General features: G+C 56.6%; 1 protein-coding gene across 2 annotated transcripts; it reads right to left on the bottom strand.

Annotated features, from left to right (window-relative positions):
- Nucleotides 1–5,245: 5,245 nt before the first annotated feature.
- Nucleotides 5,246–13,512, bottom strand: ZNF70 (zinc finger protein 70). Of its 2 annotated transcripts, none has more exons than XM_043901226.1 (2): nucleotides 13,226–13,512; nucleotides 5,246–10,108 (listed from the first exon to the last, which is right to left on the bottom strand). In XM_043901226.1, exon 2 carries the CDS (start codon nucleotides 10,060–10,062, stop codon nucleotides 8,701–8,703), a length of 1,362 nt encoding a protein of 453 aa, XP_043757161.1. In that variant the 5' UTR covers nucleotides 10,063–10,108; nucleotides 13,226–13,512; the 3' UTR covers nucleotides 5,246–8,700. The 2 variants fall into 2 exon arrangements, with proteins under 2 accessions (XP_043757161.1, XP_043757159.1); XM_043901224.1 differs by lacking the exon at nucleotides 13,226–13,512 and adding an exon at nucleotides 13,066–13,219.
- Nucleotides 13,513–13,695: the final 183 nt, after the last annotated feature.

The following is a 13,695-nucleotide window of genomic DNA, read 5'->3' as shown; positions in this document are numbered from 1 at the left end:
GCACCTTCTGGCCAGTTGAGGGCCACTTCTGTGCGCCAGCCCGGGCCACGCCCTCCACGCTATCTAGCCGGGGGCCAGGTAGGTTTTTCCGGCACCCTAGGCCCTGGAATCGTCCCCCTGTCCCAAGACTTCACCTGACTTTATGTGTCACCCCAGATCTCAGCACCGAGGCCCCCACCTTTGGAAGGATAGGTGGGGGTGAGGGCGGCCCCTGAGATGCTGAAACTGTGGGTCATGATTAGTCAAATCCATTCCGCCTGCCCGCATTAATCAAGGGCGTTTTAAGACTCGCACGTCCTCCAATCACGAAGCCAGAACCATAAAATACCCACCCGGGTTGTTCTCTAGAAAGCCGGACTCAGCGGCGTCTAGCTGGAGCTGAGCTGTTAGGACTGGACGGACCGCTGACCCTCCCACTGGGCGTGGTCGCGAGTCCGCTCCCTGGAAGCTCCGCCCCCAGCTCGCGCGGTGAGCGCAGAGGCGGGGCTCGGGTCCACCGCGCCGACCGCGGTCCCGGCGCCTTGTCCGTCCCTTTCCCCGGGCTCCCCGCGCCCCACACCGCCTGCTGCTTGGTCTTCATGCCCTGAGCACCCAGCCCGGTGCCCGCGAGGAGGCAGATTCCAGAGCGCTCTCTGGGCTCCTTGCCTGGTTGCCTTGTGGATGAACCCGCTCTTTGCCGAGAACCTGGCATCTCAGTATCTTGGCCTGCTGTTTGTAGGGGGCGGGGGGAAGGTTCCCTAACAAGAGTAAAACCATTACATGTAGCACTCGGAACCCCCTCACCGCCGAATCCCCCACAGATTGCTGACCACCATAGGTCTGTCTTTGACTCCCTGCAGTGGTGAATCTTCTAGAAAACTTTGGTCTAGCCCAGGCCTCCATTTCCCAGATCCCTGAAGGGACCCCAAAGCAGCCCCTCTTCCCGGTCACGTCACTGCTGACCCGCAAACCTGGGAGGGGGACGGTGCTGAGAGGCCCCACTACATCTTTCAGGGTCTCCCCTACATCCGCGGAGACCGCTGCACAAGTCCACAACCAGGAGGGCAACCCTGGACACTGACCTGGGAGGGACACGGGGCCAGAGACTCGAGGAGCCCATGTCCGGACAACCCACAACTGACCCGGCCCAGAGGGACGCGATGCCTGTGGGCGCGATGCAGGCTAATAGCTCGGCCCCTGAGCCGACACGCCCCAAACGTGCCTCCTGGTAAAGGACCATCATCGTCACGAGAGCATCATCACTAATAAACACCGCCCAATGACTCAGAACACCAGGCTGAGATCTTTCCACACTAGAGGGCGCCAGAGACCGCGGGGTCGCACCCGGGCTCCCGGGGCTGCCGCACAGAGTCTGTCCGCCAGGGGGCGCGAGCGCTGGCCATGGGCTGGCCCTTCCAGTCAGCTGTGATGGGCAGAGAACGGTCTGGTCCCAAGGCGACTGTGTGATGGGCTCTGAAGGCTAGGGGTGCTTCTCACCCCAGAGGGCTCAGAAAGTTAGGAGTCAAGAAACAAAGGCTTTGGTGCATGAACTGATGAGTGACCAGCAAACAATGTTAAAAAAATAATAAATAAGGTAGATTAGATTTGAAGATTATGCAGTATTAGGGACATACTTACACCAAAAAATTACTGGGCATTCTGTGTTTTATCTGCCATCCTACTCATGAGAGGTGAACAAAAGAGAACTGCGAGGACACTTTTCTTTGCTCCTTGTTGTGTATGCATTTGTATTTATCAACCACGTTCTTTTCTTCTCAGTATTGCTTTATGTAGTTGTCAGAGATTAGCAGAATGTTCAGTGGAACTGTGAGTGGATCTGAGGATGAATTAACACAATTGGCTGTGATTATAATGATTGCCGGGGGAAATATTAATAATCTCAGATATGCAGATGACACCACCCTTATGGCAGAAAGTGAAGAGGAACTAAAAAGCCTCTTGATGAAAGTGAAAGAGGAGAGTGAGAAAGTTGGCTTAAAGCTCAACATTCAGAAAACTAAGATCATGGCATCTGGTCCCATCACTTCATGGCAAATAGACGGGAAAACAGTGGAAACAGTGTCAGACTTTATTTTGGGGGGCTCCAAAATCACTGCAGATGGTGACTGCAGCCATGAAATTAAAAGATGCTTACTCCTTGGAAGGAAAGTTATGACCCACCTAGAGAGCATATTAAAAAACAGAGACGTTACTTTGTCAACAGAGGTCCATCTAGTCAAGGCTATGGTTTTTCCAGTGGTCATGTATGGATGTGAGTGTTGGACGGTGAAGAAAGCTGAGCGCCGAAAAATTGATGCTTTTGAACTGTGGTGTTGGAGAAGACTCTTGAGAGTCCCTTGCACTGCAAGGAGATCCAATCAGTCCATCCTAAAGCAGATCAGTCCTGGGTGTTCATTGGAAGGACTGATGCTGAAGCTGAAACTCCAATACTTTGGCCACCTCATGCGAAGAGTTGACTCATTGGAAAAGAGCCTGATGCTGGGAGGGATTGGGGGCAGGAGGAGAAGGGGACGACAGAGGATGATGGCCTCACCGACTCAATGGACATGTGTTTGAGTAAACTCTGGGAGCTGGTGATGGACAGGGAGGCCTGGCGTGCTGCGATTCATGGGGTCTCAAATAGTTGGACACGACTGAGCGACTGAACTGAACTGAACTGAACTGAAAATGACTCTGGGGAGCATGTGTTTCTCATTTTAGGAGAAGGGTGCTATCTCGGGGTCAAGGATGGGACACCCAAACGGACACCGAGGTTTCTGTGCAGCGAGTGCCATGCCGGGCTCTGCCAGCAGATGGTGATGGAGGAACGGGCAAGGCCACCGCGGCCAGAAAGCGCTTTTCCCGCTTTCCTTCCTTTTATTGAGCACAGGGGCCAGTGACGGTGTGAGGATGGCCCCGGGTCCGCTCAGCAGCCCTGGCCGACGGTCTAGTACACTAGACGACGGTCTAGTACCCCACCTTTGGTAGGGTAGGTGGGGGTGAGGGCGGCCCCTGAGATGGTGAAACTGCGGGTCATGATTAGTCAAATCCATTCCACCTGCCCGCATTAATCAAGGGCCTTGATTAGATTTAATCGAGTCTTTTAGAAGACTCACACGTCCTCCGATCACGAAGCCAGAACCATAAAATACCCACCCGGGTTGTTCTCTAGAAAGCCGGACTCAGCGGCGTCTAGCTGGAGCTGAGCTGTTAGGACTGGACGGACCGCTGACCCTCCCACTGGGCGTGGTCGCGAGTCCGCTCCCTGGAAGCTCCGCCCCCAGCTCGCGCGGTGAGCGCAGAGGCGGGGCTCGGGTCCACCACACCGACCTCGGTCCCGGCGCCTTGTCCGTCCCTTTCCCCGGGCTCCCCGCGCCCCACACCGCCTGCTGCTTGGTCTTCATGCCCTGAGCACCCAGCCCGGTGCCCGCGAGGAGGCAGATTCCAGAGCGCTCTCTGGGCTCCTTGCCTGGTTGCCTTGTGGATGAACCCGCGCTTTGCCGCGAACCTGGCATCTCAGTATCTTGGCCTGCTGTTTGTAGGGGGCGGGGGGAAGGTTCCCTAACAAGAGTAAAACCATTACATGTAGCACTCGGAACCCCCTCACCGCCGAATCCCCCACAGATTGCTGACCACCAAAAGTTTGTCTCTGGGTCCCTGCAATGGTGAATTTTCTAGAAAAGTTTCCCTCTAGCCCACGCCCCTGTTTTCCAGATCCCTGGGGGGCAGAGGGGGAAAGATTATAATTCAATCAGAAGTCCCGGGGCCAGGTAGAACCCAATCACCATTCACTAAAGGGAGAAATTCGCGCCTCCACAACAGATGAGGCTGATCGTCTAGGGTGGCCTCTATTGAAGGTTTCCTGAGGAAACTGCCTTCCGGGAGACACAGCCCAGTATTTTGTCTCTGGCCCCTCGAGACTCCGGGGCTCACTTCCTCTCTCCACTCCCGTCCTCTGGGCTCTGATGGGCTAGGGCCCCGCACCTGCAGACAGCCAGCGGCCCAGGGAACAGCAGGAGGTTGGTGGGGACCCCAGGCCGGGCCACCCACATGGGGTTAGACCACAGGGGAAGGACCAGCTGTGAGGTCACAGGCAGCTGCTCTGGGACAGCCTTGGGGGGGGGGGGGCGGGGTAGTAAACATGGGTGAGTCTCCAGCGCTCAGCCCCACCGGAGTCCTGGAGGCTGGGCGAACGTGTGCCCTGTGGTGTGGGAGACACCCCGCTCAGCACCCCCAGACCACCTTCTGACTTCGTTTCCTGGTTATCAGACACTAAGAGGGGGCCCCCCAAAAGAAAGGGGCTACCTTTCCCCACCCCTTACCCCCCGAAGGTGGTACATCAGTCCACGGCACACACATCCAGATACCTGTGATCCCAGCAAACCTCTTCGCGAGAGGCTGTGTGGTTTCCACCTGGGCCGAGGTGACTGAACCCCCTTGTCGCCTCTGAGAAGTCCCGGCAGCCGTAGGTGGGGGCTCCTGCCTCCCACTGAACTGTCCCCCCTGACCCCGCGGTGGCGGGCAGAGCTGATCTGAGACCACTGCACCCGCTGTAAACTCCTGCCCTCGCTTCCCTCCTGCCACAGGAGTGGCCAGGACGACCCCTTCTTCAGCCTCTGCAGCCGTGACGGTGGCCGGCCCCCGCCACAGGAGGGCCAGGGGAGAGAGGGGGCGGGTGAGGGGACCGTCCTGGGACAGACAGGAGGTGGGAGAGGGTCCCCATCTCCCACCTGACTGTGGCTCCCTCACGCAGGGGTCTGATCTGCGATGTCTAGTTCTCTGCTGCATCTCGCGGTATTTGCTGAAACTTTTCTAAAGTGTAATAAAGCACCACGTAACATTCTAGGTTATGCTGAATGAACTATGGGAGTAAGGGTAGAAAATCAAAGGAATATTTCAAAACGCTAACAGTGTGATAGTCACCTGTGCCCGCGGTCTGCCAGGCAGGTGTGCATTCTTTAGTCCCCCAAGCCCCACGGGGCTGGGCAGTGACATCACAGCCCCCGGGTCACAGCCGAGGTCGCTGAAGCACCGGGCTGTGATGTCAGGAGTGGACTCAGGACAGAGCCCAGCACTGACCAGACCAGGAGGGGGCAGGTGTGCCCAATGGTGGATCTCTCGTCGATCTAGACGGGACGCTCCACAATCGGAAAATAACTCACAGAGATGGGCTGGGGCGGGGGGGATAGGCATGACCTTTGGGGGTTAACCGAGCCAATACATACTAAGATGGAAATAAATCATGCCTCACTCTAAACAGTAATGTTAATAATAGGAGAACTTCTTATGTAAAAAGAATTATAGAAAGAATCAGAAAACAAAATCCAATAATTTGCTGTTTATAAGTTACAGATATATAGCAAAAATATATACACAAATTTTAAAAATAAAATGCCGAGCTAAATAAACTCTCATGCAAATGCAAATTAAAAAAAAAAAAGCAGAGATTTCCATTATGATGTTTGGAAAAGAGAAGTGGAAGCTAGAAGCATTAAGAGAGGCAAAGAGGACATGCAAAGGCACAGGTTTTCAGTTCATCTCTGTTAAACAGACATCTGCTCCAAATACGGTAATCACTTGATCATGTATACCCTGTCTATCAAGATAACGGCATGACTAACAAAGCATCAACAGCACACATAAAACAGAAATAGAAACTAAGGCAAAATAGAAATACATTAAGAAAAAACACACAAAATCAGACTACAATTTGACCAGGTAAATGAGTGTTCTGTGTACTGTGGGGTCACAAGGCCCTTCAAGGGCTATCGATTTCCTCCCAGAATAGTCCATCTGTGCACATACCCACACGGCTTTGCTCGGTCCCTGGGCCCACAACCCCTGAACCCCGGCATGCTCACAGGCTGCCAGGCATCCTCAGACCCTGAAGGAAAGACAAGTTAGAGCAAGTGCGGACTGTAATAAAATAATATAAAGATTGATGTAACGAACTGAACTGATGGAGTAAAAACACATTTCTTGAGAGTACACAAATGCTGTATAAAAACTGATAATATATTCAGGCTCAGAGAATTTCTGTGGACACTTAGAAATACTGACACCACCACGTACAATAAGAAGTAACAGCAATGACTTAAGCAGTCATCACTGGGATTAGGATTAATTTTAAAAATACTAATTTTTAAATTAGTATTAAAAATACTAATTAAAATCATAATAATTGAGTCAAAGGGAAATTCCTAAGAGAAAAAAAAAAAAAACCAAACACGTCAACATTATAGAGCAGAAAAAGCTCTAAATACAAGAAAACAAACAGACCAAAGTACCCACGTTTACTAGAAATATTAAAAGTTATTAACTACCTAAATAATTCATCTTAGAAATGTAAAGTATTAAGTAACAAGAAAGATAAAGAAAAGAGCAGAATACATGTACTTTGACAAAACAATTCGATTAGTAAACACAACCAAGAACTGGAGCTTTACAACAGTCAACAACATCTGCTAAAAGAAAAAATCTAAGACAATAAAACAAAATCAAACAACGAAACTCAAGGACAATTCAAATACCACCAGGATGGTCTCTTATAATATCGCACTAAAAGCCTAAGTAAAAGGATTTAAAAACACATAAGAAACCAAGGAAAGAACGTGAACTGAAGAACTAGGTTCTGCTCACACTTCTGAAAAAGAAGTACTTGCCTGGTCTGACCATGGTTTTGTGCGAGTCTGTCAACCCTTCAGGAAAGGAGTCTTACCCACCGTGTTACATAAATTGTCAGAAAAGAAAGGAGACGGGGGTGGGGGAAGAAAGAAAGTGCACCTTTAGAAACGTGAGAGGAGCATGAAATAGCTGAGGGCCGGTGGGAGGGAGTGGCGGGGGGTCAGGAGGCTTGCTGGGGCTGAAACGGGGAGGTTTACGTGCAGGAGACCCCAGAAGGGTGGTTTTAAGGAGAGTGGTGATGTGTGCAAAGTGATGCTCGGAAAAAAATAAAATAAAACAATTTGGCTGGGAGCACAGCGCGTGGCGGAGACGGCAAAGGTTGGAAGTGGATGACTGCCCTGCCCAGTAAGGACAGTCCTGGCCAAGGCTGAGGCTGAATGGGGTGCCGGGGGCGGGGCAAGGAGGTAGATCTTGGGGGCGCCCTGTCCCCCCTGCACAGAGCGGGGGTGTCGGCATTCTCTCTTGGCTCTCACGAGTGACCGGGCGATCCTCCAGTCGGGCTGCCATTCAGACGGGCGCACACAGGGGCCGGTTTACTGCCCCACGGACAGCAGAGAGGGGCTGCACAGAGCCGGTCTCCCCAGACCAGCAGACCTGTCCTCAACGTCCCCGGCTGCCAAGCCCACTGATGGAGGAGCAGCTCTGGCTTTCCCATTTTTATTCAGGACCATCCTAGCCGCCGAGCCGAGCCCCATCTGCTGAAATAAGCAGCGTGACCCTTAAGGCTCGTGGGACTGCGGCCGCAGATGTGCAAAACTTCAAAAACAGCTCAGTCCACCTCCTCCGCGACTGGTGCTGCCTGCACCAGTCCCAGAGACCCCCCCGCCGACACCCGGAAGCCTGGGACAAACGCTTCCGGGGCAGCCAGACACGGCCCTGCCCGAGCCCATTCCAGGCGAAGGGCAGGGGGCTGAACTGGAAATGGCCATCTTCAAGCCCCGCTGGGCCTGGCTGCCTGGGAGCCGCCCCCCGCCTGCTACGGGTGGGAGGAGGGGGAGCTCTGGAAACACGGCACCCTCAGAGCCCCGCCCTGGGGACGCCCCGCTGAACTGGCCCGGGGATCCCGAGAGCGCCGCTGTGCAGGGTGCCGTAACCCGGGCAGCACACCCAGGGAGGCGGAGCGCCCTGCCACCTCGGGAACCAGACAGGCCGGTGTCTCCCCTGTGGGGGGCGGGGACGGGGCCGCCCTGGGTCTCCGACCTCAGCTGCCAGTTGACAAAGCTCCTGCGGGCCCGCTCACAGTCTGAATGGGAGCCCTGCACACCGCCCCCACCCCAGGGAATGTGGCATTCCCAACGTCCCCACCTCTCCCAGAGGGAAACGGAGCCTTGGGGCTTCCTCCAGGTCAAGGCAGGAGGGGCCAGAGCTGGAGCCTGAACCCAGACCTTTCGGAGCCAGATCCCTTCATCCCCGGAGGACAGAGCACAGGCTGCCCAGCCCGCAGAACAGAGGCCCTGCTGGTGCCCCAGCCTGGACCCCAGGTCTGGCGGAGGGCTACTCCTGGTGGCAGGGGCCTGTGCCTGGCTATGCCAGGCAGGCATCATCGGCCTGGCCGCGCCTCCACCTCCACCGGAGGGCCTACAGCCAGGCCTGCCCTCAGCCAACCCAGGCAGAGGGCTGAGAGGCGCAGGGGCCTCGCCGTCACCCCAAGCCCAGGACGAGCCCTCCTGTGCCCCCTCCACCCCATCCCCGAGCGGCCCTGCAGTGGCCAAGGCGACCCTGGGCTTTGGACTTGTCTTTCCTGGCCTGTTTGGACCGCGAGCCAGCTTCATTTCTGCAAGTGCCTGAGGTTAGAGCTCGCCGGACGTCTCCAGGGGGCCTAACCCCGCTTTCTCCCTCTGACGTTTATTCCTCTGCATTTTGTAAAATGCGAATGGAGGGCAAAACCAAACCCCCGGGGTCACAGCAGAGGATGAGTTGGCCTGCGGAGACCCAGCTCCGCTCCGGCGCCGAGATCCGGCCGTGCGGCCGGCCCCCCAAGTCCGCCGGCTGGGCCGGGGGCGCCAGGGCCGGCATGCCCTCGCCCCGGGCGGGACCCTAGAGCTTGTCGGCCGCGTGGACCTTCTGGTGGCGGAGGAGGTGCGAGCTGCCCCGGAAGGCCTTGCCGCAGCGGTTGCACTCGTAGGGCCGCTCGCGCGTGTGCGTCTTGTAGTGCTCGATGAGCGCCGAGCGGTGGCGGAAGGCCTTGCCGCACTCGTTGCACACGTAGGGCTTGCGGCCCGTGTGGATGCGCTGGTGCTGGATGAGCGCCGAGCTGTGGCAGAAGGCCTTGCCGCACTGGCCGCACTCGTAGGGCTTCTCGCCCGTGTGGATGCGCTGGTGCTCGATGAGTGACGAGCTCTGGCTGAAGGCCTTGCCGCACTTCTGGCAGCGGTAGGGCTTCTCGCCCGTGTGCGTCTTGCGGTGCTCGATGAGGTTGGAGCTCTGGCTGAAGGCCTTGCCGCAGTCCTCGCAGGCGTACGGCTTCTTGCCCGTGTGGACGCGCTGGTGCCGCAGCAGGTGCGAGCGGTGGCAGAAGGCCTTCCCGCACAGCTCGCAGGCGTGCGGCCTCTGCAGCGAGTGGGTCTTGCGGTGCTGGCTGAGGCCCGAGCTCTGGTTGAAGGCCTTGCCGCACTCCTGGCACGCGTAGGGCTTCTCCCCGCTGTGGATGCGCTCGTGCTTGCGGAGGCTGGAGCTGCGGCTGAAGTCCTTGCCGCACTCGCGGCAGGCGTAGGGCCGCCTCCCGCTGTGCGTCTTCCCGTGCTGCGCCAGCGCCGAGCTCTGGCGGAAGGCCCTGCCGCACTCGCGGCAGGCGTAGGGCTTCTCCCCGGTGTGGATGGCCTGGTGCCGGAGCAGGTGCGAGCTCTGGCTGAAGGCCCTGCCGCACTCGCCGCACTCGTAGGGCTTCTCCCCGGTGTGGATCACCAGGTGCCGGAGCAGGTGCGAGCTCTGGCTGAAGGCCTTGCCGCACTCCCGACACGCGTACGGCTTGGCGGGCTGCGCGGTCCTGGGCGGCCCCTCGGGCCCTGAGTCCCCCCTGCCCGCCGCCTCCCCAGCGGGCAGATCAGCGGCTTCCCCGCTGCCCGTGATCCGGTATACAGTCGGGTCTGATTTCTGGAGGAAGGCCGGGCAGAACGGCTCATCGTCCTGGGCCCTGTCTCCTGGGGGGACGCTCTGAGGCAGAACGGGGCTCGAGCACAGATCGAAGTCCCCCCGGAAATCATCCTGCTCCCCGCCTTGCTCCCCGAGAGGTATCTCCTTGTAGATGACGGCCATCTGCTCCAGAGCCCTCCCCTGAAGAAAAGGGGCCCCCAGGTCCTCCTCTGGGAACAGGTCTGTCTGCATGTCCAGCCCATCTGCAAACACGAAAGCCTCACCCAGCTTGGCGGCCAGGGGGATCTCCACGGAGGGTCCAGTCATCCCAGTGGCTGGATCTGTCTGAGACACACACAACTGCTCTTGGCTTCTGAAAAGAAAACAAGAGACATGGTCAAGTCAGGAGGTCAAGCACCGAGTAGGTGCCGGAGCCCAAAGGAGACAGAACCAAAGACACAACCTTGCCCTCGAAGATGGTCCTTGGTGAGTCAAAGACTTACCAGAAACAAGTACAAGGGAGGCAGAGAGACAGACAGACAATGCCGCACGCTGGTGTCCAGACTCTAAAGGTTCAGGGTGCCGGAAAGATGGGCGAGGACACGAAAGGGAGCCATTCTGGAAAAGGGGTAGGAGTCCGGTCCCCGGAGGACACGGGGGCTGGGGTCTTGCAGGAGAAAGAGCACTCGTTTGCCTCCTGTGGGTGGGCTGCACCCCTCCAGCCCAGAGCCCCAGCCGGAACCCAGGGGTCAGATCTTCCCAACACCTGCCCCGTCCATGTCCTGAGGCTTCACTGAAGGGGTCTCTGCCTCTCTCCAGGCTGACCCCGATGGATGCCCATCTCCAGCTTCCCCCCCTCCCTCCCACATCTGTTCTCTACGTGAACACCAGGGTAAAACGCCTACACCCAGTCCTGATGGTGGCGTGCCCCTTCTCAGGAGCCTGCAGCAGCCCACACCCTCCACGCCCGGCCCTGTGGCCCCGTCCCCTGCTCCCACACACCCTTATGTGTCCAGCTCCACAACTCATATGAGCCGCTCTTTCCTCCGCCTGACTGGTCCCCCCACCACAGGCTTCTCACGTGGCCACGTGCTCATTTTTCCAGACTCAGTCCAAACACGCCCTCTTCTCTGCACCCTCAGACCCTGACAGTCTCGGGCACATGACCCGAGTGACCGTGGACTCAGGACAGGAGTCCATCACACACAGGGCACCCTCAGGGCAGGCGTCCTGGCAGGACCCTCCGCAGCACTGCCTGTGAGCTCCCGGAGGGCAAGTCTGGGGTTCCTCTGAATTGGAAGCCCCAGCTCCCAACACAACTGCTCCATCTCTACATTCACACATACATTGAATAAATAAATGACTCAACAGAGGAAAAGCCATTTGCTTTTGTGTTAGTACTGCTTGCCACACTTTTATTTCTTTGCCAAAGAACTTTGTATTCAAATAAGTCAATTAACTCTGAGCTATGTTTTTTCCAGTAGTCATGTACGGATGTGAGAGTTGGATCATAAAGAAGGCTGAGTGCCGAAGAATTGATGCTTTCGAACTGTGGTGTTGAAGACTCTTGAGAGTCCCTTGGACTGCAAGGAGATCAACCACTCAATCCTAAAAGAAATCAACCCTGAATATTCATTGGAAGGACTGATACTGAAGCTGAAGCTTCAATACTTTGGCCACCTAATTCAAAGAGATGACTCATTGGACAAGACCCTGATGCTGGGAAAGATTGAGGTCAAAAGGAGAAGGGGATGACAGAGGATGAAATGGTTGGATGGCATCACCAACTCAATGGACATGAGTTTGAGCAAGTTTCAGGAGATGGTGAAGGCAGAAGGCCTGGTGTGCTGCAGCCCGTGGGGTCGAAGAGTTGGACACAACCGACTGCCTGAATAACAATCTAGGAGATATAAATTAATACAACAAACAAAAGCAGAGAAGGGGGTGTTTTCATAGGGACAAGAGAAGGACACCCCCACTCAGCACCCCGACCCCACTGTGGAGCCCCAAGGGAGCCCCGCAGGACCCCACTCAGAAACTATGCAAGCTCCAAGGAGACTCTTGAGGTACCAGAATGATGACAACTTGAGGTTATTGAGCACCTACGGTGTGCAAGGCACTGCTAGGCCTTCTACAAGCATGTCTCATTTACTCCTCAGGACTCCATACAAAGGTATGCTTACCCTAACACAGAAGTTCAGAGAGGAATGGCCTCAAGAAGACACAGGAAATTAATCAGGATAGTCACGGCGGAACTCATTCCTAGTTGGAATCTTTTTAATAAAATGTTTATTGGAGTCTAGCTGATTTACAATGTTGTGTTTGGGATTTTTTTATTTTATCTTTAACTGGAGGATAATTACAATATCGTCTTGCTTTCTGCCATACATCAACATGCATCAGCCATAGGTACACATGTGTCCCCTCCCTCTTGAACCTCCCTCCCACCCCTCTAGACTGTCACAGAGCATAGGTTGATTTGTTTTGTTTTCAGTGAATTTTCAGCCAGGTGTGGAAAAAAGCACAGAACCACAGCATCCTCCAGACGTCTACGCTCACTCCCATTCCTCTTCACGACCCCCATCTCCACTGCTCCCGCTCCTCAAACCTTACACCCCATTTCCACCCTGGCCCACCCCTTCCCCGTTAAGCTTAGACCTTCTCTACTTAGGCCTTCTCTAGCGGGTCCACCTATGGGTGTCACTCCAACCAGCTCTCTGACCAGCCTCACGTTCCTCACCTTCCTGCCCTGCTGCAACCCGCCACGAACTACCCGCCTCCCCTGCCAGCTCCTCCTAAGATGCTGAACGTCGCCAAGGAAAATCATACGACCTGTGGCTGGCACGGAGACAGATTTCAAGTTTCCATTTTCGGCTGGCGCTTCAGCTCCAGCGTCCAGTGACCGCCTTGCAGCCGGCCAAGCCCTCTCTTCTGGGTCTTCACTTCCCGAGCCACCCCCCTCCCCCAATTCTGGCAGATGCCCCAAGACCTCCTTTTCAAAAAACCCTCTGTTTCAGAGACTGCAAATGGGCAGCCTGGAGACCCTGTCACAGACGCGTTGTGCCTGGCTCTCAAAGAGGCACGCTTTTCCTTATTTGTTTGACTCAGTTGACACTATTTACAACTCTGTAGGTTTCCTCGCGAAGAGCTGGAAGATGTGACAATACAGGGCCCAGCCTTCGCTTCCTCACAGGGGCGCTGGATAACCGACCTCCCCACTCCCAAGCCCCCTTTCATTCCCTTGGTTTCTGAAAGCTCCTCTCCCCGCTAATTTTCCCGCCCCGCTGACCCCTCTTCCTCAGGATCTGGGTAGTTGTGACCTCCACCCACCTGCTAAGTCCTGGTTTTTCCATTCCCCCTAGGTGCCAGCTCCCTGCTAAAGTCTCCGCCGTGTTGAAAAAGTTGGCGACCCTTTTATCTGTGCCCAGCAATGTTTTCACCGATGCTCTGAGGCCGAAATACCCAAGGTCTGGTACCCCGTGCTTCCCACCTCTCTCGGGCCTTCCCGGCTCCTCCGGCCTCTGTCACTCCTTCCTCCGGGGCTCCCAGGGCCTGGGCACCGGGCCGGCCCCCGGGGCCCGTCCTCCGGGCTGGAGGCTCGAGAGTGGCCGCGGCCCCGCACCTGCTCCCAGCGCCGGGGGCCGCCCACACCTGTGCCCCCAGAGGGACAGGTGGCCGCTCTCCCGGGCCGGGGCGGGGCCGCTCTCCCTGGCGGGGCGGGGCCGCACCTCAGCGCCTCCAGCCCCGCGCCAGTGGCCTCGCTCGGCGGCGGCTGCTGACGCGAGCCCGAGGCTCCGCCCCCGCCCGCGGCACTTCCGGGGCCGCTCTAGGCCGCGCGGAGGCCCGCGTCTCACTCGTCCCGCCGCCTGCACGCCGGGCCCCTGAACGCAGGACTCGGGGTCAGGGAGGCCAGTCCCGTGGGCGCGCGGCTCTCCGGGCGGTCCCCAAGCGCGTCCCGGC

This window comes from Cervus elaphus, chromosome 5 (genome assembly GCF_910594005.1).
Source record: "Cervus elaphus chromosome 5, mCerEla1.1, whole genome shotgun sequence".
Taxonomy (NCBI): Eukaryota; Metazoa; Chordata; class Mammalia; order Artiodactyla; family Cervidae; genus Cervus; species Cervus elaphus.
Note: the sequence above shows the minus strand (reverse complement) of the source record. Positions and strands in the feature narration are given on the sequence as shown.

What these genes read in the sequence shown, in the direction of transcription:
- ZNF70 (XM_043901224.1), bottom strand. Translation starts at nt 13,088, where the DNA reads ATGGAAAAACCAGGACTTAGCAG. An exon ending in GAAAAACCAGGACTTAGCAG is followed by an intron (nt 10,109 to 13,065) that starts GTGGGTGGAGGT and finishes TTTTCTTTTCAG; the next exon opens with AAGCCAAGAGCAGTTGTGTG.